Raw genomic sequence first — 26,006 nt, 5'->3', positions numbered from 1 at the left:
ATAGGAGCACCACAATATTGTAAGACAAAAGCTAACAAGTATGAAAGGGGAAATTAACAGTAACACAATAATAGTGGGAGACTTTAATACCCCACTCACACCTATGGATAGATCAACTAAACAGAAAAGTAACAAGGAAACACAAACTTTAAATGATACAATAGGCCAGTTAGACCTAATTGATATCTATAGGACATTTCACCCCAAAACAATGAATTTCACCTTTTTCTCAAGTGCAGACAGAACCTTCTTCAGGATAGATCACATCCTGGGCCATAAACCTAGCCTTAGTAAATTAAAAAAAATTGAAATGATTCCAAGCATCTTTTCTGACCACAATGCAGTAAGATTAGATGTCAATTACAGGAGAAAAACTATTAAAAATTCCAACATATGGAGGCTGAACAACATGCTGCTGAATAACCAACAAATCACGGAAGAAATCAAAATAGGCATAGAAAAAAATGAAAATGAAAACAGAACAACCCAAAACCTATGGGACACTGTAAAAGCAGTGCTAAGGGGAAGGTTCATAGCAATACAGGCTTACCTCAAGAAACAAGAAAAAAGTCAAATAAATAACCTAAAGCAACTAGAAAAGGAAGAAATGAAGAAGCCCAGGGTTAGTATAAGGAAAGAAATCTTAAAAATTAGGGCAGAAATAAATGCAAAAGAAACAAAAGAGACCATAGCAAAAATCAACAAAACCAAAAGCTGGTTCTTTGAGAAGATAAATAAAATAGCCAAACCATTAGCCAGACTCATCAAGAAACAAAGGGAGAAAAATGAAATCAACAAAATTAGAAATGAAAATGGAGAGATCACAACAGACAACACTGAAATACAAAGGATCATGAGACTATTATCAGCAACTATATGCCAATAAAATGGACAACTTGGAAGAAATGGACAAATTCTTAGAAAAGTACAACTTTCTGAAACTGAAACAGGAAGAAATAGAAAATCTTAACAGACCCATCACAAGCACAGAAATCCAAACTGTAATCAGAAATCTTCCAACAAACAAAAACCCAAGACCAGATGGCTTCACAGCTGAATTCTACCAAGAATTTAGATAAGAGCTAACACCTATCCTACTCAAACTCTTCCAGAAAATCTCAGAGGAAGGTAAACTTCCAAACTCATTCTATGAGGCCACCATCACCCTAATACCAAAACCAGACAAAGATGCCACAAAAAAAGAAAACTGCAGGCCAATATCACTGATGAACATAGATGCAAAAATCCTTAACAAAATTCTAGCAAACAAAATCCAACAACATATTAAAAAGATCATACATCATGACCAAGTGGGCTTTATCCCAGGAATGCAAGGATTCTTCAATATCTGCAAATCAATCAATGTGATACACCACATTAACAGATTGAAAGATAGAAACCATATGATTATCTCAATAGACACAGAGAAAGCCTCTGACAAAATTCAACATCCATTTATGATAAAAAACCCTCCAGAAAGCAGGAATAGAAGGAACATACCTCAACATAATAAAAGCCATATATGATAAACCCACAGTAAACCTTATCCTCAATGGTGAAAAATTGAAAGCATTTCCCCTAAAATTAGGAACAAGAGAAGGATGCCCACTCTCACCACTACTATTTAACATAGTTTTGGAAGTTTTAGTCACAGCAATCAGAGAAGAAAAAGAAATAAAAGGAATCCAAATTGAAAAAGAAGAAGGAAAACTCTCATTGTTTGCAGATGACATGATCCTCTACATAGAAAACCCTAAAGACTCCACCAGAAAATTACTAGAGCTAATCAATAAATATAGTAAAGTTGCAGGATATAAAATTAAGATTTTTTTGCAGAAATTTTACAGAAATCCCTTGCATTCCTATACACTAACAATGAGAAAACAGAAAGAGAAATTAAGGAAACAATTCCACTCACCATTGCAATGAAAAGAATAAGATACTTAGGAATATAACTACCTAAAGAAACAAAAGACATATATATAGAAAACTATAAAACACTGGTGAAAGAAATCAAAGATGACACAAATAGATAGAGAAAAGAAATATACCATGTTCATGTATCAGAAGAATCAATGTAGTGAAAATGAGTATACCATCCAAAGCAATCTATAGATTCAATGCAATCCCTATCAAGCTACCAACGGTATTTTTCACAGAACTAGAACAAATAATTTCACGATTTGTATGGAAATACAAAAACAAACTCAAATAGCCAAAGCAATCTTGAGAAAGAAGAATGGAACTGGAGGAATCAACCTGCCTGACTTCAGGCTCTACTACAAAGCCACAGTCATCTAGACAGTATGGTACTGGCACAAAGACAGAAATATAGATAATGGAACAAAATAGAAAGCCCAGAGATAAATCCATGCACCTATGGACACCCTATCTTTGACAAAAGAAGCAAGAATATATAATGGAGAAAAGACAATCTCTTTAACAAGTGGTGCTGGGAAAACTGGTCAACCACTTGTAAAAGAATGAAACTAGAACACTTTCTGACACCATACACAAAAATAAACTCAAAATGGATTAAAGATCTAAACGTAAGACCAGAAACTATTAAACGTCTAGAGGAAAACATAGGCAAAACACTCTCTGACATAAACCACAGCAGGATCCTCTATGACCCACCTCCCAAAATATTGGAAATAAAAGCAAAAATAAACAAATGGGACTTAATTAAAATTAAAAGCTTCTGCACAACAAAGGAAATTATAAGCAAGGTGAAAAGACAGCCTTCAGAATGGGAGAAAATAATAGAACAGCAAACAAAGCAATGGACAAAGAATTAATCTCAAAAATATACAAGCAACTCCTGCAGCTCAATTCCAGAAAAATAAACAACCCAATCAAAAAGTGGGCCAAAGAACTAAACAGACATTTCTCCAAAGAAGACATACAGATGGCTAACAAACACATGAAAAGATGCTCAACATCATTCATTATCAGAGAAATGCAAATCAAAACCACAATGAGGTACCTTTTCACACCAGTCAGAATGGCTGATATCCAAAAGTCTACAAGCAATAAATGCTGGAGAGGGTGTGGAGAAAAGGGAACTTTCTGACATTGTTGGTGGGAATGCAAACTAGTACAGCCACTATGGAGAACAGTGTGGAGATACCTTAAAAAACTGGAAACAGAACTTCCATATGACCCAGCAATCCCACTGCTGGGCATACACACTGAGGAAACCAGAATTGAAAGAGACACATGTACCCCAATGTTCATCACAGCACTGTTTATAATAGCCAGGACATGGAAGCAACCTAGATGTCTATCAGGAGATGAATGGATAAGAAAGCTGTGGTATATATACACAAAGGAATATTACTCATCCATTAAAAAGAATACATTTGAATCAATTCTAATGAGGTGGATGAAACTGGAGCCTATTACACAGAGTGAAGTAAGCCAGAAAGAAAAACATCAATACAGTATACTAATGCAAATATATGGAATTTAGAAAGATGGTAACGATAACCCTGTATGTGAGACAGCAAAAGAGACACGATGTATAGAACAGTCTTTTGGACTCTGTGGGAGAGGGTGAGGGTGGGATGATATGGGAGAATGGCATTGAAAGATGTAAATTATCACATGTGAAATGAATCGCCAGTCCAGATTCAATGCATGATACAGGGTGCTCGGGGCTGGTGCACTGGGATGACCAGTGGGATGGGATGGGGAGAGAGGTGGGAGTGGGGTTCAGGATGGGAAACACACGTACACCCATGGCGGATTCAAGTCAATGTATGGCAAAATCAATACAATACTGTAAAGTAAAATAAATAAATAAATAAAATTTTGCTGTTTAAAAAGAATAAACATTTCCTGAGTCTTACCTGTAGCATGACGACATTGTCACCTTCAAAAGTGACAAACACATCTGTGTCACATTTTAAGCCTGAGATTTGATTTTCCATCATGTAACCCTATTGCAAAAAAGAGGACAAAAAGACAAATTTTATATTTGTAGTCCCATCATTATAAAGGACTAACATTTTCTTTCAAATTAAAAACATACAATTAGAGAAAAAAAAAGAAAATAACTTTATTTCTCCTGTCAGAATAACTATTTTAAGAATTTTGACCTGTCCCATTGGCTTTTGGTCCATAAATATTATTTGGAGTGTAGTCTTCATTAGCAGCAAAAACATCTAAAAACAGTCATGTCACATTTTTCCAAAATATTTCAATAAATTATGCTAGATTTTCTATTCCAAATCAAGGTGGGCTTCTCTGGTGTCTCAGTGGTAAAGAATTCACCTGCTAGCGCAGGAGACGAGGGTTCAATCCCTGGGTCAAGAAGACCCCCTGGATAAGGAAATGGCAGCTCACTCCAGTATTCTTGCCCAGGAAATCCCGTGGACAGAGGATCCTGGCGGGCTACAGTCCATGGGGTCGCAAGAGTCAGACACGACTCAGCAACTAAACAACAAATTGATGATTATACCCCACAAAATGCAGGTGAATGATACCTCCCCCAACCCAACCCAACTGTTGATACTACATATAAAATAGGTAACTAGTGAGAACCTGCTACACAGCACAGAGAACTCTATTCAATGCTCTGCAGTGACCTAAATGGATAGGAAATCCAAAAAAGAGGGGACATATGTATACATATAGCTGATTCTCCTTGCTGTACTGCAGAAACTATCACAATATTGCAAAGCAACTGCATTCCAATAAATTTTTTTTAAAAAAAAGCAGAAAAAAATTAGCAAAGCTACCTGTGATTCTTGGGAGATGTAAAAATCCTAAATTGCCACTCTGTCTCTTAATGTCATTAAATACTCTGTATCCTGAATATACATTGTTTCCAGCCCATTTCTTCTTCTTCTTTTTTTGCTTTTCTCACTTCCTGAAATCCTTCTTTAAAGGGCAATAGCCTGCTGCTCCTTTCCAAAGTCCTGAAGTGTTTCTGCACACACCCTGGGAGAACCAGCTGCCCACGAGAATGTGGATCAGCCCCAGGCCAGAAGCAGAGGGAGCAGAGTTGCCCGTGTTTGGCCTCAGGCCCGTCACCTTCTCAAGGCCCCTGCGCTCTCCTTTTTCCAGTTCATCGTTCTCCCCCTTAACTCTCAAGATCCTCTCTCAAAATCTGCTTCCAGATCAGTCCAGCCACGTAAGTTACACCAGAGGCAGCTGTCACGTCGCGTCTCCCAGGAGTATGTGCACTTAGCACTTTGGCTCTGCTAGGGAATGACAAGCTTCAGCCTCTGTTGGAATCTTCAAGCCACATGGGCCAAGAAGGGTTACAGAGGGCACTCCCTGGGGCAGCTTCATATTCCAAACTCATGGTACCCATTATCTTTGGGGTGTGTGTGTGCTATGTCATGTCCAACTCTTTGCAACCCCATGGACTGTAGCCCGCCAGGCTCCTTTGCCCATGGATTTCCCAGGCAAGAATTCTGGAGCGGGTTACCATTTCCTACTTCTGACCCAGAGATCAAACCTGTGTCTCCTGCATCTGTTTCATTGGTAGGCAGATTCTTTACTGCTGAACCACTTGGGAAGCCTTTTCCTGGGGGACCCACATCATTTATGAAAATGGCCACTTGAGTGACAGAAGTGGGCAAGAAGGGGGCACTCTGGGTTCCTAATGCCCCCGGGAAGCATCCCTGCTTCCTGCCCCAAGAGTCATCCTCTGATGCTCTCTCTGCCCCGCTCTCCTGGTTCCCCTCAGCATCAGTGCTGTCCGAGCAGGCGTTCTGCACAATGTTAGTTTACAGAAGCAAGGGCCTCTTCAACTCTCATTACTTTCATAAAGGTAAAATGATTGTGTATGTGTGTGCTGTCACTTCAGTCATGTCTGACTCTGTGCTGCCCTATGGACTGTAGCCCACCAGGCTTCTCTGTCCTTGGCAGTCTCCAGGCAAGAATACTGGAGTGGGTTGTCATTTCCTTCTCCAGGCGATCTTCCCAACTCAGGGATTGAACCAATGTCTCTTAAGTCTCCTGCACTGGCAAGCGGGTTCTTTACTGCTAGCACCGTCAGGTATTTATGCATAAATGAATCAGCAGCATTTCCAGTCTGGAGAAGCTAGGCCTCCCCATCCCATCATAAGCACAAGGGAAACCCCACTCCTACCCCCCAGGCAAACCACATGAGATCAGATTCTGACTGAGTGTGATCAGGCCCGGAGAGTGTTTCCCTGGCCAGGGAGTAGCTGAGTCAACTTTCACCGTCATCATTCTACCATTTGTGAAGTACCCCACACCAGCCAGATACCTCACTGGGTGCTTGACCCAAACTTCATTTATTATGTCAAGTTAATCCTTTTCTTCCTCCCAACAGCCCTGTGAGGTAGGCGTTACTCTATTTTACAGATGAAGGGAGTGAGTCTGGAGGGCTAAATTCTTGAATAATATATCAAGTTCTGGTGCAGAAAAGATGAACATAGTATATACCACCTCTGACTTGGGGAGAAGAAATTATACATAAGAAGCACACCTGCTAAAGGCTTAAAATAACAATTTTGAAGAAATAAAGTACTTTTTCCTTGAGCATTGAGCTCTGGTCTCTTCCAGCAGGGGAGGGAGGAACAGGAGCTCTATAGTTCTGATACTTTTGAACTGTTCACACTCTGCCCTGGAAACCAGGCCAATCGGGGCTTTCAAATGAGCAGGCCAATGGCCCACTTGAAAGGCAGCAAACCAGCACAGAATCCCACCGACTCTCACAGAACGGGCACTGGAATTCCATGAACATAAAGATGCCTCATGCTCCTGTGTTAGTTCTTCACACACATTATAACTGATTTGAAACTCAGATAATTTATTTGAAATTGATGCTGAAACTCAGCTCTGAATGCCTCTCCTCATTTGACAATCGAGTAAAACTGTGTGACTATGACTCTGATCATTTGAGACTCTCCAGGGTCCTGACAGAGCTGAGGTGACAAGGCTCACAGCCCTCAAAGAGCTAGTGGACAACTGAAATGAAGAAGTGGAGAGAAAACCCAAAGGCTTAACCACGTGCGAGGCCAGCACATCACCACTAATCTCCTGAAACCACCAGGGGCGGAGCTATGATCTAGTCGCCTTAGCAAAGACTGAGAGGGGCAGAGCGGGACCACCGCCTGGGGCGTCATGACAGCTGCAGCCTCATACTGTCTCCTCCCACAGCCCATCCTCCCCAGAGCCACCACCCATGAGCCCTGCTTCTGCCCTGAGGAGGAGCCCCTCGTCGGGGCCCAGGATGCCAGGGACTGGCTTCCTCCTTGGTGCTTCCTAGAAGAATATCAAGTATTCTAGCAAAATGACCCAGGCTGTACTGCCTGCTCTGTACTCCTTCGCCTGCCCGAGACACTTCCCCCCCAATCTTTCAGCCTCAGGGCTCCCTCGTGCCCTGCTGGGATTCTGTTTCATTTTTCTAAGCCTCAAAATGGTCTCAGCTTTAACTGGTGAGCCAAAGAAGCCCACTCGGCCAGAGGACCACACATCACCCACAGTTCTAGGCTCCTGATGTGTCTGTAGTTGAAGCCTGGCGGAACGGACTGGGTCCCCACCCTGCCTGTCACACTGGGCATCTCTCCATCACAGGCCTGAAACTTTGGCCTCCAGTGTATCTCAAGTCAAACCTAAAATTTTACTCTGGAGAGGCCCTATCACATTATAGAGAGTGTGTGCCTGAGTGTGGGGTGTGTGTGTGTTCTAGGCTGACCTGTGTCCCCTGAAGTTCCTGCATTGACGTCCTAACCCTCAGGACCTCTAATGTGACTGTATTTGGCGATAAGACCTGTGAGAAGGTAATCAACGTTAAATGAAGTCATTGGGATGGGTCCTAATCCATGATAACTGGTGTCCTTATAAGACACATGAGGAATTTGTATCAACTGATGCTAAAGCTGAAGATTCAATACTTTGGCCACCTGCTGTGAAGAGCCAACTCATTGGAAAAGACCCTGATACTGAGAAATACTGAAGGCAAGAGGAGAAGGGGATGGCAGAGGGTGAGATGGTTGGATGGCATCACCGACTCAATGGACATGAGTTTAAGCAAGCTCCAGGAGATGGTGGAGGACAGGGAAGCCTGGTGTGCTGCAGTCCACAGGGCCACAAAGAGTCGGATATGACTTAACAACTGAACAACAACAATCCCACCATTGTGTGAAAACTGTATAAATCTTAATTCTATTGAATTGGTTCATAGTGCTTTCAAGTCTACTACATTCTTCTACCTTTCTGTATATTCATTCTATTAATTTTTGAGAGTTTGATACTGAAATTCCAACTAAAAATCTTAATTTATCTATTTAAAAAATAATTGTAATATATAATGGAACTACATGTTCTGTATTTTCCAAGTCTCCTGTAAATGCATGATCATACTTTCATAATTTAATAGAGAAAGAGGGAAAAAGAAGAGGCACTGGGACACAGACACACAGAGGGAAGAGCATGTGAGGACACAGGGAGGAGAAGACGGTCACATACAGGGCTCCCTGGGCGGCCCACTGGTAAAGAATCCGCCTGCAGTGCAGGAGACCTGGGTTCAATCCCTGGGTCGGGAAGATCCCTGGAGAAAGGAATGGCAACCCACTTCAGTATTCTTGCTTGGGAAATCCCATGGACAGAGGAGCCTGGCGGGCTATAGTCTATGGGGCTGCAAAGAGTCGGACACAACTGAGCAATGAAACCATCACCACGGGCCAGGCAGAGAGGCCTCGGGAGAAACCACCGCTGCCTCCACCTTGATTAGGACGTTTAGCCTCCGGAACTGTGGGACAGTACGTTTCTGCTGTTTAAGCTTTGTTACGGCAGCCGGAGCAGTGTCTGTGTGTGTGCGTGACGTGTGTGTCTGCCTGTATGCATGCAGTATTATCCGAATCCTGCTTGTTCTCCACCAGAGGGAAATCGACATGAACTGTCGCTCCAATGTGAACAGATCCCCTGGAGTCTTAGGAATTCTCTCCACCATCCTCTCAAGGCACTCCCTAGCACCTTGGGTTTTCATTATAAAATGAAATGGTTGTTTCCATCATTTTCCTTCTCTTCCACCTTGGACTCTTCTAAGCAGGGGCCTTGGCTTATACATTTCAGGTTGGGGACTGGGGAGATGAGAAAAACGACGGGGAGTGAGGGAAGAAAGAAGTTTAATGCCCCCAAAAAGTGAATAATATTTTCCATTAGCTTACTTCACTGTGAATAAAGAAAGAAATGTGGACTAGACAGAAGGAACTCTAAATGATGTGCTCCCCAAGCCAACAGCATCCTCGGGGGACACATGGGCCAGGATCTGGGAGGAAAGAGCAGGCTGGGCAGACACGTTACTCTCGCCTTGCCTTCTGGGTTATATCGGCCTCCAAGCAAGTAATTGTGAAAGTCATTAAGGTTGTGTCCCATTTCAGTGAAGGCCCCACAAAACATATTTTATGATTTCAACTTTGTACACTGGAAAGTTTAATATGTTCCTGCTGCTTTTCACATCTCTGATTTTTTTTTTTTTTTTTTAGTATATGATTACGTTGAATAAGTATATCAGAACAAAATTAGAAACAGGCTTTCTTCCCCCAACCCAACCCTTTAAACCCATGGAGGGTACATTTTGTTCATTTTTAGAAGAAGAAGATAAAATCAGCCTTATCTTTTTGGCTAAAGGAGGGTCAGTGGAAAATAGAGAGACCATCCAGGAGGGACTTGTGTCAATTTTACACCAACATATCTCTTGGAAAAGACCCTGATGCTGGGAAAAACTGAGGGAAAGAGAGAAGGGGGCGACAGAGGATGAGTTGGTGGGATGGCAGCATTGACTCAACAGACATGAGTTTGGGCAAACTCCAGGAGGCAGTGAGGGACAGGGAAGCCTGGCGTGTCACAGTCCATGGGGTTGCAAAGTCAGGCAAGACCAAGTGACGAACAACAGCTACACATCTGCGCCACCTGACATGGAAGAGGACCCGTGTGTGGGTGACTGTGACTGCTCCCTTTCCCGTGACAGCTGTGGTCAGGGTGGCATCTCCCGACAGCCCAGCAGACAACGGATGCTCTGATGTAGGTAGTCACGAGGCATCCTGCCCTGCCCTGCCCTGCGTGCTTTGGAATGACCCTGAACTCTCAGGGCTTATGAACTGCGAGGGAATTCACCTGTGGGTCCCATCACCAAACATTTGCTCAGGGTTTGTGCTGCAGGCAGTGGACCACAGACTGCAAACCACAGATACAGTCCTGTCCTCAGAAGACAGGCAGGCACCAGTCAAGGAGACAAATAGACAGGTGATTAAACCATCTGTGGTAGGATAAATGGCTAAAGAAGATGTGCTATTACACATATACACAATGGACTATTACTCAGCCATAAAAAGGAACAAAATTGGGTCATTTGTAGAGATGTGGCTGGACCTAGTGAAGTAAATCAGAAAAACACATAGCATATATTAACACATATATGTGGAATCTAGAAAAATGGCACATATGAACCTACTTGCAGGGCAGGAATGGAAATGCAGATGCAGGGAACAGATGTGTGGACAAGCGGGGAAGAGGGTGGGATGAACTGGGAGACCAGCATTGACATGTATGCACCACCACATGTGAAACAGCCAGTGGGAAGCCACTGTGCAGACAGGAGGCTCCGCTCAGCACTCCAGGTCATCACCGATAGAAGGGCGGAGGGGAGGGAAGGCCAAGACAGAAGGGATGCACACATCCAGCTGACTCATTCACTGTGTACCAGAAACTCACACAGCACTGTAAGGCAATTATCTGCTGTTGTTCAGTCGCTCTGCATGTCCAACTCTTTGCAACCCCGTGGACCACAGCAGGCCAGGCTTCTCTGTTCTTCACCATCTCCTGGAGTTTGCTCAAACACAGGTCCATTGAGTCAGTGATGCAATTATACTCCAATAATTTTTTTAAAAAATCCTCTGAGGTAAGTGCCAGAAAGGAAAAGATCTGGATTCCATGAAGAAAGAATAAATAAGAAAGACCTCTTCTAACTGAGATGCCAGAGAAAATTTTCAAGGCTTGTTTAACTTAGAGCCACAAAGAGTCAACCAAGCCCAAAATGGAGACAGCTTACTCCAGGTGAAAGAAGAGCATGTGCAAACACCCCATGGCCAGGAAGGAGCATGGGATGTTCAGGACTGGAAAGAAGGCTGGACTGGAGGTGGGGTGCGGGCAGGAGAGGGCCCCAAAGATAAGGTTGGAAACAGGTATCAAGTGACTCAGTACCTCAAGAAGCCTCTTGGACATTCGTTTTATTGAATATGTTAAGTTAGGTGCAATGTAAAGTCATAAGATAATTTTATTCTTTGCAATAAGATGACTTGTGATTTTTAAAAGATGGCTCTGTCTGCCAAGTGATCACAGCCCACAGGAGGCAAGAGAGAAAGGGTTGGACTAGTTGGTAAAGACGGGAGACCTGGGTGGCCTGGAGTTAGAGGGAGACGGGCGTGGATGAGCCGGGGGCGTGTGTGAGAGAGAAAGCCCGGGCCACGTGAATGGGAGGCGTATGCTGTGGTGTTTACCAAGCTGAGCATCCTGGCAGGAGTATGTTTACAGGAAAAGATCCAATGTTCACATCTATAAATGTCAGATGTGAGAATCAGTGAGACATCCAAGTGGCCTGGTCAAAATGAAGGTTAGACACAAGACTCTGCAGATGCAAATAGATGTCTGGGATGGAGCTATAGCATCCTCATTACATAACTCTTCAAAACCAATGGAAGGAACAGAATTATCAAGAGTCTAACTACACAGGGGCTTCCCAGGTTGTGCTGCTGGTAAAGGACCCTCCTGCCAACGCAGGAGACAAAAGAGACACCGGTTTGATCCCTGAGTTGGGAAGATCCCCTGGAGGAGGAAGTGGCAATCCACTCCAGCATTCTTGCCAGGAGAATCCCATGAACTGAGGAACCTGGTGGGCTGCAGTCCACAGGGTTGCAAAGAGGTGGACACCATGAAGCAACTTAGCACGCACACACTAACTACAGGGAGAAGAGAGGCCTTAGGCTCGTGCTATGGAAAAGGCTGACGTTCTGAGGTCAGGCAGAAGAAGGCCAGCAGAGCAGACCAAGAAACAAAGAGGCAGAATGGAAGCTGAGAGCATGGTGTCCTGACAGCTTGGGAGAACGCTGGGCTCAGCAGGGAGGGGTCGACCAGGGCAAAGGCTGCCGGGACCTCAGGCAGGTGGGGACCCAGAAAGAGCCTCTGGACAGGGTCTCAGGGAGTCAACAGCAACTGGCCCAACACGGTTCAACAAATACACAGGCATGACTCAGAAGGAGAACCAAATTTAAGACATCTGTCCCTGGCAATACAGCAGATGAGACAGTCTTTAAAAATTAAATCACCAGTAGAACCACTGAAAATATGCTTGATAAAATAGTTTTTAAAAATCACTTTGATGCATATCAAACTGATAAAGAGAAATACTCAGAATCTGAACTCAATAAGAAAGCATGACACCTAAATGGGTAGCAGGTAATGAGACCAAGTGAGAGGTTATATATAAGGAAATATGTATAATAGCTAGGATATGGAAGCAACATAGATGTCCATCCACAGATGAATGGATAAAAAAGTTGTGGTACAGATATACAATGGAACATTACTCAGCCATAAAAAGGAATGCATTTGAGTCAGTTCTAATAAGGTGGATAAACGTAAAGCCTATTATACAGAGTGAAGTAAGTCAGAAAGAGAAGAACAAATGTTGTACATTAATGCACATATGTGAAATCCAGAAGGATGGTGCTGGTGAGTCTATGTGCAGGGCAGCAGTGGAGACGCAGGCATAGAGAACAGACGTGTGGACACGGGATGGGGGAAGCAGAGGGTGGACGAATGGAGAGAGCAGCATGGAAGCACACACACGGCCATATGTCAGACAGACAGCCAGTGGCAGTTTGCTGTCTGACTCAGGAGCTCAGACTGGGGCTCTGTGACGACCTAGCGGGGTGGGATGGGTGGGAGGTGGGGAGGGAGGTTCAAGAGGGAGGGGACACATATACACCTATGACTGATTCATACTGATGTATGGCAGAAACCAAGAGAATACTGTAAAGCAATTATCCTCCAATTAAAAATAAATAAAAAATTTTAAAAGAAAGGTCAAAAAATAAAATAGACACCTGTATAAACACAGTCCTCTGGGAAAACAATGTCTATCAGGGATTAAGTGAGAAAACACCACTCCTCACTCAAGAAGATAAGGAGGAAATTTGCTAGTCTCAGCTCTGGCTGTGGGTAAAGAGAGAGAAGCATCTCTGCTTAGAATTCTGACCCTGGCCTGCATTCATATGACTCTAGGGCCAGAATCCATACTCTCCATGAGGCCCTCAAAGCTACAAAGACAAAGACAAAGACAAAGACAAAGCTACAAACCAGTTCAAGCGGGTTGTGGTCTCCAGTCCTCTGGCAGAGATAAACGCAGATCCTTTCTGCCTGGAAAGAACTACCAAGATAAAGCTCCAAAATTCTAGCATCACAAAATGCAAGAGTAAGAAAAGGACAATCAGAAGAGATGGATAACAACAGAATCAAAACTGCAGAGAGAGCTGATATTAGCTACTACACCAAGAAAGATAATATAAGAATACAAAGAGACAGTATTGAAAATGACAATGGCCTGGGACTTCCCTGGTGGTCCAGTGGCTAAGATCTCTGTGCTGCCAGCGCAGGGGGGGGGGGGGGGGGGGCAGGTTCCTTCCCTGGTCAGGAAACTAGATCCCACATGCCACAACCAAGACCTGGCACAGCCCAATAAAGAAATAAACAAATAAAAATAAATATTCAAAATAACACAGTGGCCTAAAATTGTCCATAATTGTCAAGAGACACACATATACATATTCAGCAAACACAAATGACCCCAAATAAGAAAAATAAGGTAACAAATTCATAGTTAGATACATTAGAGTGAAACCATAGATCATCAAAAAATAAAATAAATATCTTTAAGGAAGCAAAGAGAAAAAAATAGACAGCCATGAAAAATTATAATTGGGTACACAACTGATTCCTCAGCAACAAGAGAATCCAGAATAACAGTAAAAACTTCAAATGCTGAGAGAAAAGAACTGTCACCCATGAATTCTATCCTTAACAGTGCTTAACCTTTCAAGGCTGAGAATGAAATAAAGATATATTTAGACAAAGAGAATTAGGTTTACTGTCACAGACCCACACTATTCTGGAGAAAGTACTCCAAGGAAAATGACAACAGAAATGCAAGAAATGGGTTTTTTTTTTTTTTTTAAGTGGTAGTTCTAGAGAAATCCTGATAATAATAAATATGATAGCTAATGCTTGGGGTTGAAAAACATACTACTAAAGTAATGGACAAAGATGCTATAGAACGTGGGAGCTGATGATTAGTGAAAGCAATTAAAGCTCTCATATTGTTGGGAGAATGGAAAAATAATGATTAATTTTAGACTTTGTGTGTTAAAGTACATACTCCAGCTGCTACAGTGACCACAAAAGGAATACAATAGGGACTTTCCTGGCAGTCCAGTGGTTAAGATTCCATGCTTCCAATGCAAAGGGGCAGGTTCAGTCCCTGTTTCCCTGACCAGGGACGGTAGGGTAAAAAAAAAGAACATAGCAGAATGGAAACTGGAAGAGAAGAATGGGAAGATTCAGATGAGGGGTGGGGAATAACAATAAATCTGAAAGAAAGTATGAAACCCAAACAAACAGAGGTAAGACACAGCAAAATAGAAAGCAAAGAGTAAGATAGAAGAAATGAACTCAGATACACCAGCAATGAAAACAAACTAAACAGATAAAAATTTAGACTAAACAGATAAAAATGAGGTTGTCAGAGTAAACAAAATCTAAAAACCAGATAAGTGTTGTTTATAAGAAACATAAATGCAACACATGAACACAGAAAGGCTAAGTAAAAGCATGTAACACAGAAAGACCAACCAAACAGAAGCTGTTACCCTCAAATTAAAACTGGCCAAAATACATTTTAAGGCATTAGTAAAGCTAAAGAGAGTCACTGCAAGAAACTGAAGATTAAATTCATTAGGAAAATAGGACAATTCTAAATCTGTAAACATCTAATAGCACAATTTTACAACTTCAAAAGAATGTTACCAAAATTGGTAGGAACACAAGGAGACACCAACAAACCCACCACCAACAATGGAAGATTTTAGTCCACTCAATCACTGATAGATCAGACAGATCAAAACCTCAGTAAGAATAGGGAATATTGGAATAATACCACTAATCAGCTTGACTGATTTAGCTCATTCAGGAATGCATCTTCCTTTGAAGATCACATGGAAACTGGCCATATTCTAGATCACAAAGTAGCTCATAATAAATTTGTATACCTATGGCTGATTCATGTTGAGGTTTGACAGAAAACAACAAATTTCTATAAAGCAATTATCCTTCAATAAAAAAATAAATTAAAAAAATAATCTGTATCACACTGGCCATTTTCTCTGTATCACACTGGAATTAAGGGAAAAAGCAATGTAATAATAATTATTATAAGGACAACAAAATAAGAATCAAAGAGTCACCAAAAAGAAGACAATGTGTACAGTGGTTTTACTTTGTAGCCAAGGTGTCTCAGTTTAAATCTTGGTTCTGTCAACTCAGGAGCTCTGTGATCTTGGACAAATTGCTTAAACTCTCTATGTATTCTCATTTTTCACATATATCATGTTGGAGTCTTAATGGTCCTACTTTGTGAAGATGTTGGGAGGATTACATAAGTTAATAAATGTAAAATGTGAAGATTGGTGCCTGGCATATAGTAAGAATTCAACAAAGTTTGGTTGTTAACATCTTTAAATGCTAGACATTAGGAAATTAAAAAAAAAAAAAACCCACTCAGCCAATTCATGGGTCAAATAAGTCATTATGGACATTAAAACTTAAATGTTTATAATAGAATTGGAGAGATGGCAAAAATTAATGACATAATATGCAAGTTAATGTAACAAAAGAAGAGCGGAAAGCAAATAAACCCAAAGGGAGTAGAAGGAAATAAACAATGAAGATAAAAATCAATGACATGGACATCTCAGATACAATCTGGAGATCAACAGAACCAAAACTTTATTATTTGAAGGAAAAAGGAAACAGATCAAGAGATAAAGGAATGGGGAAAACAAACAATATTAGGGTGGCAAATGGAGCATAATTACAGATACAACAGGGATAAAAGATAAGAGGGGATTATGAACTTTATACCAATAAATTTTAAAAAGAAGAAACAGACAAATTAATAAGCAAATATAAATTACCAAAACAGACTCAAGAAGAAACAGAAAACCTGAATGGCTACAACTACTAAAGAAAGAGACTTAATCACTTTAAATGTCTAAGAAAGGAACTATGAGACCCATATGACTTTCCAGGTATTTGTAGGAAGTATGCAAGGAACAGATCATTCCACTTTATGCAAACTCTTTAAGAGTAGAAAAAGAAGAAATTCTCCCTCCCCAATTCATTTAATGGGGTTATTATAATGTTGATACCCAAATTAGCCAAGGGCAGAACTAGGAAAGAACAACACAAGACAATCTCATGATCACAAAAGAAAAAATCCTAAATGAGCACTGGCAGATAGAACCAACAGTGAATTAAAGACACACACACAATCATGACTAAGTTGTATTCATTCCCAAACCCAAGATTTATTAAACATTAGAAAATACATTAATGTAAATTCACCACAAAAACAGATGAAAGCAGGAAAATGTGTGATTATCTCAGTAAAAATAAAGGAATATAAATAATTCCATAAAATTTAGATCCATTCAGAATTTTAAAATCAAACCAAAAAACTAGCACACACACAAACACACAAAAGCCTCTATATAAACTAAGGGTAAAACATACCTGCCTTAACATGATAAATAGCCACACCAAATAACATACCAAACACCAACACCAGAATATCCACACCAAATAAAATCCTTAATGGTGAAAAAGTAAGCACGTCCCCATTAAAGTCGAGAAAAAATATAAGTGCCCATTATCAACCACTTCTTTAATCACTGCATGGGAAGTCCTGGCCACTTTAATGATATGACAAAGGCATAAATGTAAATAACTGAAAAGGAAGAAACAAGCTATTCATGTTTCACAGGGAATATGATTAGGATCATAGGGAAACACGAAAGAACTACAAACAGCTTATTAGAACTGTCAGTTTAACAAGGTTGCTGGATATAAGATCAATACACAATATTCAACTCCATTTCTATGCATCAGGCTGAAAGGATTCGTGAGAAAGCATTTTAAAACCTATCATATATATCACAACAGATATCTACTCAGCTACTATCTGACAACTGCCTCACTACCTGTAGAACTGGGGCGTCAGCAGGCATGTTCACGCAACGTGGCTCCATTACCTAAGAGTCAAAGATGTCTGGGCTGGGAGGACACCAGCTCCAACTGAGACAGGGATTCAGCAAGACACCATCTCAGACAGCAGCTGGAAAGGAGATGCTGTAAGTTCCACAGCCAAACGGCACTCACATACTCAGAGGAGCAGGAAGAATGGGCAGACACCAGAGAGGCAAAGGCCAAGACCATGCCCCCAAAAGGAGGAGAAACCAAGGGCAGGGTTGCCTGTACTCTAGGCTCCTTCCCAGTTCCTGGTCCTCACGAGACCTCCTGGACCTCACGAGACGTGATTTCCAGAACACATCTCTCTCTCTCTCTCTTAAGATATAGTCTCCCTTCTTGCTTGAGCAAATTTGTAATGGGTCTCTCTTATTTGCATCTAAAGAATCTTAACTAATTCTTAACAAATTTAGAAGTCAGTCTTGCAAAGCTTCTTTTCCTTTTCTTATTTCCTTGATGTGATGGACTGAATCCTTCTGGAGAGCTGTGAATCATCTCAAGGGAGGGTAAAATGAGAATATGGTAGATTCAAAATTTGGCTAATTGTCCCAGGATGGATTCCAACTCTATCCATTATTCTCTCATATGTCTGGATGTTATCCATTGCATATAAAATTTATAATTGCCTTCTTTACGCCCTTAAGAAGTTTGGACTGAGATCTTCAAAGGAACATTGCCAATAAAATGGATTGTCCTTGGGTCATTTTAATAATCTCTCTTTTCTGTATCAGTGATGAGGGTCAGTTTTACTGCCTGCTACTCTCCCAACTCATTTTCTTGACAAGATAAGACCTACTAACATAAGGCACTCACAAATATGACATGTGAATCTTCTCACTAGGAGATTTTTTTCCCCAGTGGCCAGGGGTTAAGAACACAACACAGAGACTTGTTTACAAATTGTGGATTATGTTAAATGAGGGCTAAGTGTAGACCATTGATCAACACAGAACCCAGGGGCCAGAAACAAAGTTGTCATCCCCCTCCCTCAGGAAAAAAGCAAGGTCCAAAATTAAGGACAAAAGACTAAGATGGGAAGACCTGAATTAGAGCCCACCATCCAACTTTTAGGGCTTCCCAGGTAACTCGGTGGTAAAGAACCTGCCTGCAACGCAAGAGACATAGCAGATGCAGGTTCAATCCCTGGGTCGGGAAGATCCCCTGGAGGAGGAAATGGCAAACCACTCCAGTATTCTTGCCTGGGGAATTCCATGGACAGAGGAGCCTGGCGGGCTACAGTCCATAGGGTCACAAAGAGTTGGACATGGCTGAGCGACTGACAGAGAAATAGCAACCACCTCCAGTCTTATTTCCTTCATTCATGGGAAACTGTAGACAATTATTCCCACTCATAGGATTGTTAGAGGATTAAAGATAGCCACATCTACACAGGCCCTGGCATTTTACCTAGCAAGGACTCAAAGAATGTCAGAGTCGGAAACAGAAACCTCTTTCAAAGAATAAGAAACAATTCCTCTGACCTTGGAACAAGGTTCTTTCAAAGTTGAGAAATAACTAGTCATCATAATGGTTTTTTTATTGTGCTATCTTTCTAAATCCCTACAATCAGAAAGTGATAGCAGAAATAAGCAGAAACCTAGGTTTTCATCTGGGATTCTTCTTGAAGGCTCTCAATCTGTCCAGAGAAAGGGGTCTTTGATCCATGAAATCAACAACTCATTGGTTCCCTAGAAAAATTAGGCTGGGGCTGAGCAAAGGTTCTGGCTGATAAAGCTGTCATGGCAACCACTAAGAAGGCCCTTCTATTGGGGTCAACACTTGGGGCTCAGCCAGTCCCTTCTTAGGAGGTTTGCCAGATACAGTCTTGGATCCTTTCTTAGTATGGGCTGAACATTTTCTACTTTGCTACCCAGTGACTTCATGTTACAGCTTAACTTGCCCCTACCCCACCCACATATGCATTCCTAGCCAACTGGACCCTTGACCTTCAGAGTTAGAATCCACCACAAGCATCACTAGCTCCTCATGGCCCAGGCACTAGACAAGACTTTTTGTGGCTCTATTTCTTCTTATGAAATTAGATGGGGGAGCAAAATCATCTCTGCCATACTAGATCCAAATCAGACTGACCTACTTATCTGTTTTGAGAGAAACATATCTAGCGGATTGCTGTGAAAAGCTGAGCTTTTAAACAAACACCATCTATTGTATTCCAGGAAACAGTAGATCTGCAGCAGCCAGGAGGGAGGGAAGACCTCGAATGACTGTCTTTCTTGCAACAGCTTCCCGGCCTGTCTCCCACAGCCTACCTTGTCTGCAGCCCACGTTGCCTCCCAGGAGAGCTTTGATCCTTCTTGTGGCTGGGCACTGGCCCACTAAGCTCTTGAATCTTTGTTTTCTTTTTGGTGGGGGACATGCTACATAGCATACGGGATCTTAGTTCCCCAACCAGGGATCAAACCTCTGCCTGCTATAGTGGGAGCATGGAATCTTAACCACTGGACCGCCAGAGAAGTCCCAGAGCTCTTGAATTTTTGAGTCTAGTTTTTCTACCTCGTCTGGCTCTTGTTGGCCACTAGCCCTCTTAACTGCCTGCCTTTGGAGACCGGATATCCTCATGGGTCTGCGACACCACAGGAAAGCAGGAATCACATGCAAGAGTCGGCCGCCAGGAGCAGGCTCCCAGCAGAGGCCGGCCAGGCTCCCCTGGGAGTGGACTGAGGGCCCGCGTCTCAGCACAGGGACTTCGTGCCACCTCTCTGGGAGTCTCAGAGTTCTGTTTTGGCTATTTCAGGCCTCGGCTGTGTTCCAAGAAACAGTGGATGCCAGATAAACGAGGTGATGGTACGTCTCCTGAGGATCCAGTCTTGGGACGAAGCCTACGGAATAACCAGCAAGCTCAGCCTCACATGGCTTTTTTTCCCTTTAATTTACAAACACTTGTAATTGTTTCAGTGTCCTCCTGTGCAATCTTATAGCGCTTCTGTCATTGCCCGGCTGGACTGTATCTCTGAACAGCAGACAGCAGCTCCATGTCTAACATGAAAGGAACAGTCAACACGTGTTTGCTGATAACCTTATCATCATGGTGGGTCAGAGATCTCTCCTGAGACTTTATCCTGCTCCAGTCTTGTCTGCATATTTCTTTAGGCTGCTTCGGCCAATTTTCCATAGCTCTCCCATGGAATTCAGGAACACGCTGAGAAGAAATGCAGCAGTCAGGGGCAGAGATGAGAAGGCTTCCAGGGAGAAGCCCTGATGGGAGTGGCGGGTGGGGGTTAGGGTGACTAAAATCCTGCAGTGGAGTCTGCTCTTGACCACTGGCCCAGGGATCCCAGGGTGGGTATCTTCCAGTGCTGGAGGGCACAGTTCCAGGCCATGGACATCCAGGTACAGGTAACACTCAAGGGTCAAGGGATACTGTAGAAGTTCCCCGTGAAGAACCCTGCTGTGCGGGGTCTAGGTCATCAGCTGGGCTGCAGCTCTACCTCAGTGGAGTCAGAGTTGGGTGCAGAGTGGGGACCATGCCACCTATGCTGGCCCCAGACCTGTCTCTGCAGCCCCTGATGCTATAGAGTCAGATTTGCTGAGGAAATACTTGCCTCCAGCGTCCAAGGCTGCCCCCTGAAGAGCCTACCCATGCAGCTCCCACACAGATCAAATGCATCAGGATGGGGTTTAGGGAGGAGCAGAGACAGCTGGGATGCTTCACTATAATCACAGCCAGGAAAAAGAAAGACAAGAGTCTTTACTGAGGCCTACCATGCTTCCCAGGTGGCGCTAGTGGTAAAGACTGCCTGCAACAGAGGTGACATAAGAGACACTGGTTTGATCCCTGGGTCAGGAAGATACCCTGAAGAAGGAAATGGGAACCCAGTCCAGTATGCTTGCTGGGAAATCTCATGGACAGAAGAGCCTACAGTCCATGGGGTTGCAGAGTCAGACACGACTAAGAACAGTGCAATACTATGCTGTAGATTTTAAAGGAGAAGGAACCTGAGACTCCCAGAGGAAAGGCGCAAGGTCACAGCATCCTGACCCTGAGACCCCACCCCTTCCTTGAGGAGCTGCCCCTCCCATCTCCCAGAGTTTCCGCCCCACCAGGCGGCCCCACAAGGGGTACAAGGAAATCCAGGGCTCTGTTTCCCACTCCTCACTCAGCTGGTGGTAGGAAATTCAATCTGGGTTTGCTTGGAGATGGAGAAAAGAGGCCAATGCAAGTCCAGTGAAACAGCAACAGTCTGAAGACTTGGTTTACCTGTCAATCCTTGGAGAAGGAAGGTGGGGAGCTAAGGAAGCAAAAGAACTGAGTCACGTGACTACTCCGAGGGATGGAGTCTGTTCTCTGAGTTCACATGCGGGCAGGGAAAGGGTTTTCATCCCTTCCAAACCAGGCCGGAGGATGCTCAGCTTACAAAACGCAGAGCACGTGTGAGCATGAAGCCCCAACCCTCGGGAACCTCAGGGCTGTAGCAGGAATGGACGGTGCCTCCCCAGCTCCTGGTCCAGCCCCTTCTCCACTTGCTAAGGAGGTTTGGGGTCATGGGAGCACATCCCATCTCACTTCCCCCAGTTATAAACCTCACATCACGCTGTTATGATTTTTGTTTAAACAATTGTATATTTTTAATTAATTAACTGGCTGTGCCGAGTCTTAGCTGCAGTGCGCAGGATCGTCAGTCTTCCTTCACCATTATGTATTTTTATGCTAATCTTCTTGCTCAACTTAACTCTCACAGCTGTTACAAAGGAAAGCTTAGCCTCATTTTATATATGTGAAAAATGAGTCAAAGAGAAGGCAATAACTTTCCCATAGTGTTACTGGCTTCAAAGTCAGTAAATGTGAATTGAAATATGTTTTGTTTTGTTTTGCATGCAAGACCTCCTTAGACCTATGGGCCACAGAAGAAGTGGTTTTCATTACCATCTCAGCAGCCCCCAGACTCAGCCACACTTCACTCCTGGAGACTTCCTGCCTGCAGAAGATGTAGTGTCTGAAAATGCAGCTTAAAACAATTAGAAGATGCTCATGCTTTTCTTTCAACAAATATTTGCGTGTGTGCTAAGTGGCTTCAGTTGTGTCCGAGTCTTTTCGACCCTGTGGACTATAGCCCGCAAGGTTCCTCTGTCCATGGGATTCTCCAGGCAAGAATACTGGAGTGGGTTGCCATTTCCTCCTCTAGGGGATATTCTCGATCCAGGGATCGAACGCACGTCTCTTACATCTCCTGCATTGGTAGGCAGGTTCTTTACCACTAGTGCCATCTGGGAAGCCCCTTCAACAAATATTTATGTCTCTACAAATAGTCCTGGGCAAGGTGTTGGTTGGATATGGGGGTGGAGAGGAGAAGGGAAGGAACAAAACTAAAAAACAGGGTCCCCTCCTGTTTCTGAGGAGCTGCTGGGAAGCAAAGCCGCTTGAGGCAGCAGTGCCCAGGATTACAGAGCTGGCATCTGGCATCTTCCCAGCCCGGAAGAGCGGTCCTCCAGGGTCAGCTTCTTTTCCATAGTATGGTGGGTGGAGGCGTCATTTCTGCACAGCTGGGTGATGCTGGACAGTGAAGGAGGGATGACCAGGCAGGACCACTGGAAGGGTGGGAACCACTGGAAGCAGGGGTCTCACAACACATCAGGCCACTACAAGCCATCGCCCCCGGCTGACTCAGAGGACCCTGACTCCTGACCCCGCTGCACCCCAGCTCCAGCTGTCACTTTATCCTCCTCCTCCTTCTTTTCTGATGGAGCCTGACACCATCCCCACTGGAAAAGCATGTCCTCCACCACCACCATCACAGATACAGGGTGCGAGCCTGATTAACCAAGGACTCCTTCACCACTCGCCCATCTTTACTCAGTCACTGCAGGGAGGTGACCAGGCCAGCTCTCACTCCCATTCACCGAGTTTACATGGGACAAACCTCAGGCTGCGCCTGAGGGCCCAGTCCCTCCTTGCCCCTCCATGGACCTGGCACTGATGCTCTGGGCTCTCCAGAAACTCAACCTCCCCCTTTACTTTCTGCAGCAGCCCTTGATCTGCTCTTGACCTCTTCTCACTGCGGCTAGAATGCTTCAACCGCCCCTTCAGGTTCAGAGCTGCTGTTTTTAGGCAAATGTTCAGCCAAGTTCTAGATGGAATTGAGGCTCAAGGTCCAAGAGGGGCTCCCTCCTCCCCCCATCCTCCTGCAGCCCCTGCTTCTGGCCCACATGACGATGAGGCAGGGTGGTCCACAGGCGTCGCCCACACAGGACTGTCATCTGGGGCTGGACTCAGATGCCACCAGAGCTGATGTCCACAGCCATGCCATGCTACCAAGTCATAGGTTCAAAAGCGCACACCCCTCCACGTCCTACCCTCCAAGACCCCACTTGGGTCCCCTTTCTCACCAGCTCTGGGCTCCTGCAGGTGCCTCCACTCTCAGGGTCCCACAGGAAGAGGGCATAGATCCAGCTGCTCTCAGAGTCCCCTCGACTCTCTGCAGAGTCACGTTAGGGTTTCTCATACCTCACTGCACAGTCCAGTCTAGGCCAGGGCTGGGGACACTCTCAACATGCCCTAAGCGCTGGGCCTGTCCCCATCTGCCTCATTCCCAGGGCAGAAACCCGTGGGGTCATTTCCTGCATTCTCCCCAGGGGACTGAAACGCTGGAGCTGAGCTTAGATCATCTGGCCCCTGTTGGCCCTTTCCTATACTGTCAACAAGCCACCACCACCGAGTTTCATGACAGGTACTGAGGGCCTCCACGGACCCAGCATTTTACAGGCACGGTCTGCATCTGTCTGGTGGCATCAGAGAAGACAGACATGCACAAATGGCAAGGCTAAGGGGTGCAGCCAGAGTCACAAGGGCAGACGGGAATTTCACCTGGTTCCAAAGCCCACTGGCCACACGGTCCTCCCCCAACACATGCTGCATGTAACCTGTAACCTGTAACCATGCAGACTCTGCCGGACTGTGGCCTGAGGGGTCAGAGGGTGCTCACCATGCCTCCAGTGCATTCACGGCAGTCCTGCAGGCAGCTGACGTTCTCCCAGGTGCTATAGGCCTTCAGCCCTGCCACCAGCGCCTGCAGCGGGCGACTGCTGACGAGCTCCTTCCCACGGAAGATGTCCTCATCCAGAAGGGTGCCGGCATACCTGCAAGACAAGCGGAGACCGGTGACGGGCGCAGTGGTGGTCCCAGCACATGTGCTCATCACGGGTGTGGGTCTCACAGCTTCTTTGGGTTTTGGTGTTGGGATGCTCCTAAAATTAGTTTTCCCTTTTCTGAAAGAATTTGTGTAAAATAAGCATGTCTCCTTTTCTTAAGTATTTAACTTCACAAGTGATGTCAAAGCTCTTCAGGTTTTCTAATTCTTTTCGTGTCACTTTTGGTACTATGCATCTTTAAGAAATGCGTCTATTTCATATATGCTGTCAAATGTATTGGCATTACATTAACATCACATGAACAATAATAATATTTAATTTTATCCTTTCAATGTCTATGGGATCTATAGTAAAGTCCTCTCTTTTATTCTAGATACTGGTAACTTGTGTCTTTTTTTTCTGCATCATTCTAGAAAGATGGTACCAATGACCCTACATGCAGGGCAGCAAAGGACATAAAGAACAGACTTTTGGACTCAGTGGGAGCAGGTGAGGGTGGGGTGATTTAAAGGTCTTTCAATTTTATTTATTTATTGAAATAAAAATAGTTCTTGGCTTGTTTATTCTCTATTGCTTGACCATTTCTTATTTCATTTTTATTATTCTTTGTGCTTACTTTGGGTTTCACTTGTTCACCTTTTTATAGTTTCTTAAAATAGAAATTTATTCCAGTGGTTTCAGACCTTTCTTTTCTGTTGTAAGCATCTAAAGGAATACATTTCCCTCCGAGTACTATTTTAGTTGCATACCACAAATTTTGATATGCTGTGTTTCATCTCCATTCAAAATATTTTCTAATTTCCCTGTGATTTCTACTTTGATCTATGAACGATGTGTGTTATTTGGTTTCCTTGTACGTAAGGATTATTCCAGATATTTCTCTGTTATTAATTTTAGCTTAATTTCATTCTAACCAGAGATCATACTTTGTATTGTATCAGCCATTCTAAATCTACATGGTCTGTCTTGATACATGTTCTATGTGCACTTGAGTGGGTATTCTGCTCATGTCCAAATGTCATTAAGTTTGTTAATAATGCTCTTCATATGATTCATAGCATCACTGGTCTTCTGTCTATTTCATCAGTTACCCAGAGAGAAGGACTGATGTCCTTCTTTTTTTCTTTATCAACTGTACTTTAGGATTTGTTCATTTTCCCTTTCAGGGCTGTCCACTTTTGCCTCATGTATTCTGATGCCATTTTGTGGAATCCATACACATTTAGACTGTTACATCTTCTTGATGAGTAGACTCCTTCATCATCAGGAAGCGATCTTCTTTACCTTGGGTAATGCTCCTTTTTCTGAGGTCTACTTTACCCAATATTAGTAAATCCACTCCAGCTCTTTTACGGTTAATGTTTGCCGGTATACATTTTTATTCTCATACTTTTAACCTATTTGTCTTTAATTTTAAGGGAGTTTCTTGTAGAAAGCATCTAGTTCAGTCTTAACTTATCATGTCTGACAATCTGAAAATAGGAGTGTTTAAATCATTTAACTCAATGTAACTACTAACATGACAATTTAAAACTGCTACCTCACAAGTTCTTCCCTGT

The 26,006-nt window shown here is 43.4% G+C and overlaps 1 protein-coding gene across 11 annotated transcripts in view; it reads right to left on the bottom strand.

Moving 5' to 3' along the window:
• The window catches only part of ACOXL (acyl-CoA oxidase like), a 345,680-nt gene that overhangs the window by 123,728 nt on the left and 195,946 nt on the right, over nt 1-26,006 (bottom strand). For 9 of the 11 annotated variants that reach the window (XM_043918764.1, XM_043918767.1, XM_043918771.1 and 6 more), the window contains exons 12-13: nt 24,282-24,435; nt 3,852-3,941 (exon numbers count right to left, since the gene is read on the bottom strand). In XM_043918764.1, the coding sequence (XP_043774699.1) occupies nt 3,852-3,941; nt 24,282-24,435 (244 nt within the window). The remainder of the gene's footprint in view (nt 1-3,851; nt 3,942-24,281; nt 24,436-26,006) is intronic. The other 2 variants (XM_043918766.1, XM_043918774.1) reach the window with 1 other exon arrangement.

This window comes from Cervus elaphus, chromosome 11 (assembly GCF_910594005.1).
Source record: "Cervus elaphus chromosome 11, mCerEla1.1, whole genome shotgun sequence".
Taxonomy (NCBI): domain Eukaryota; kingdom Metazoa; phylum Chordata; class Mammalia; order Artiodactyla; family Cervidae; genus Cervus; species Cervus elaphus.
This window is presented reverse-complemented; position numbering and strand designations above follow the sequence as displayed.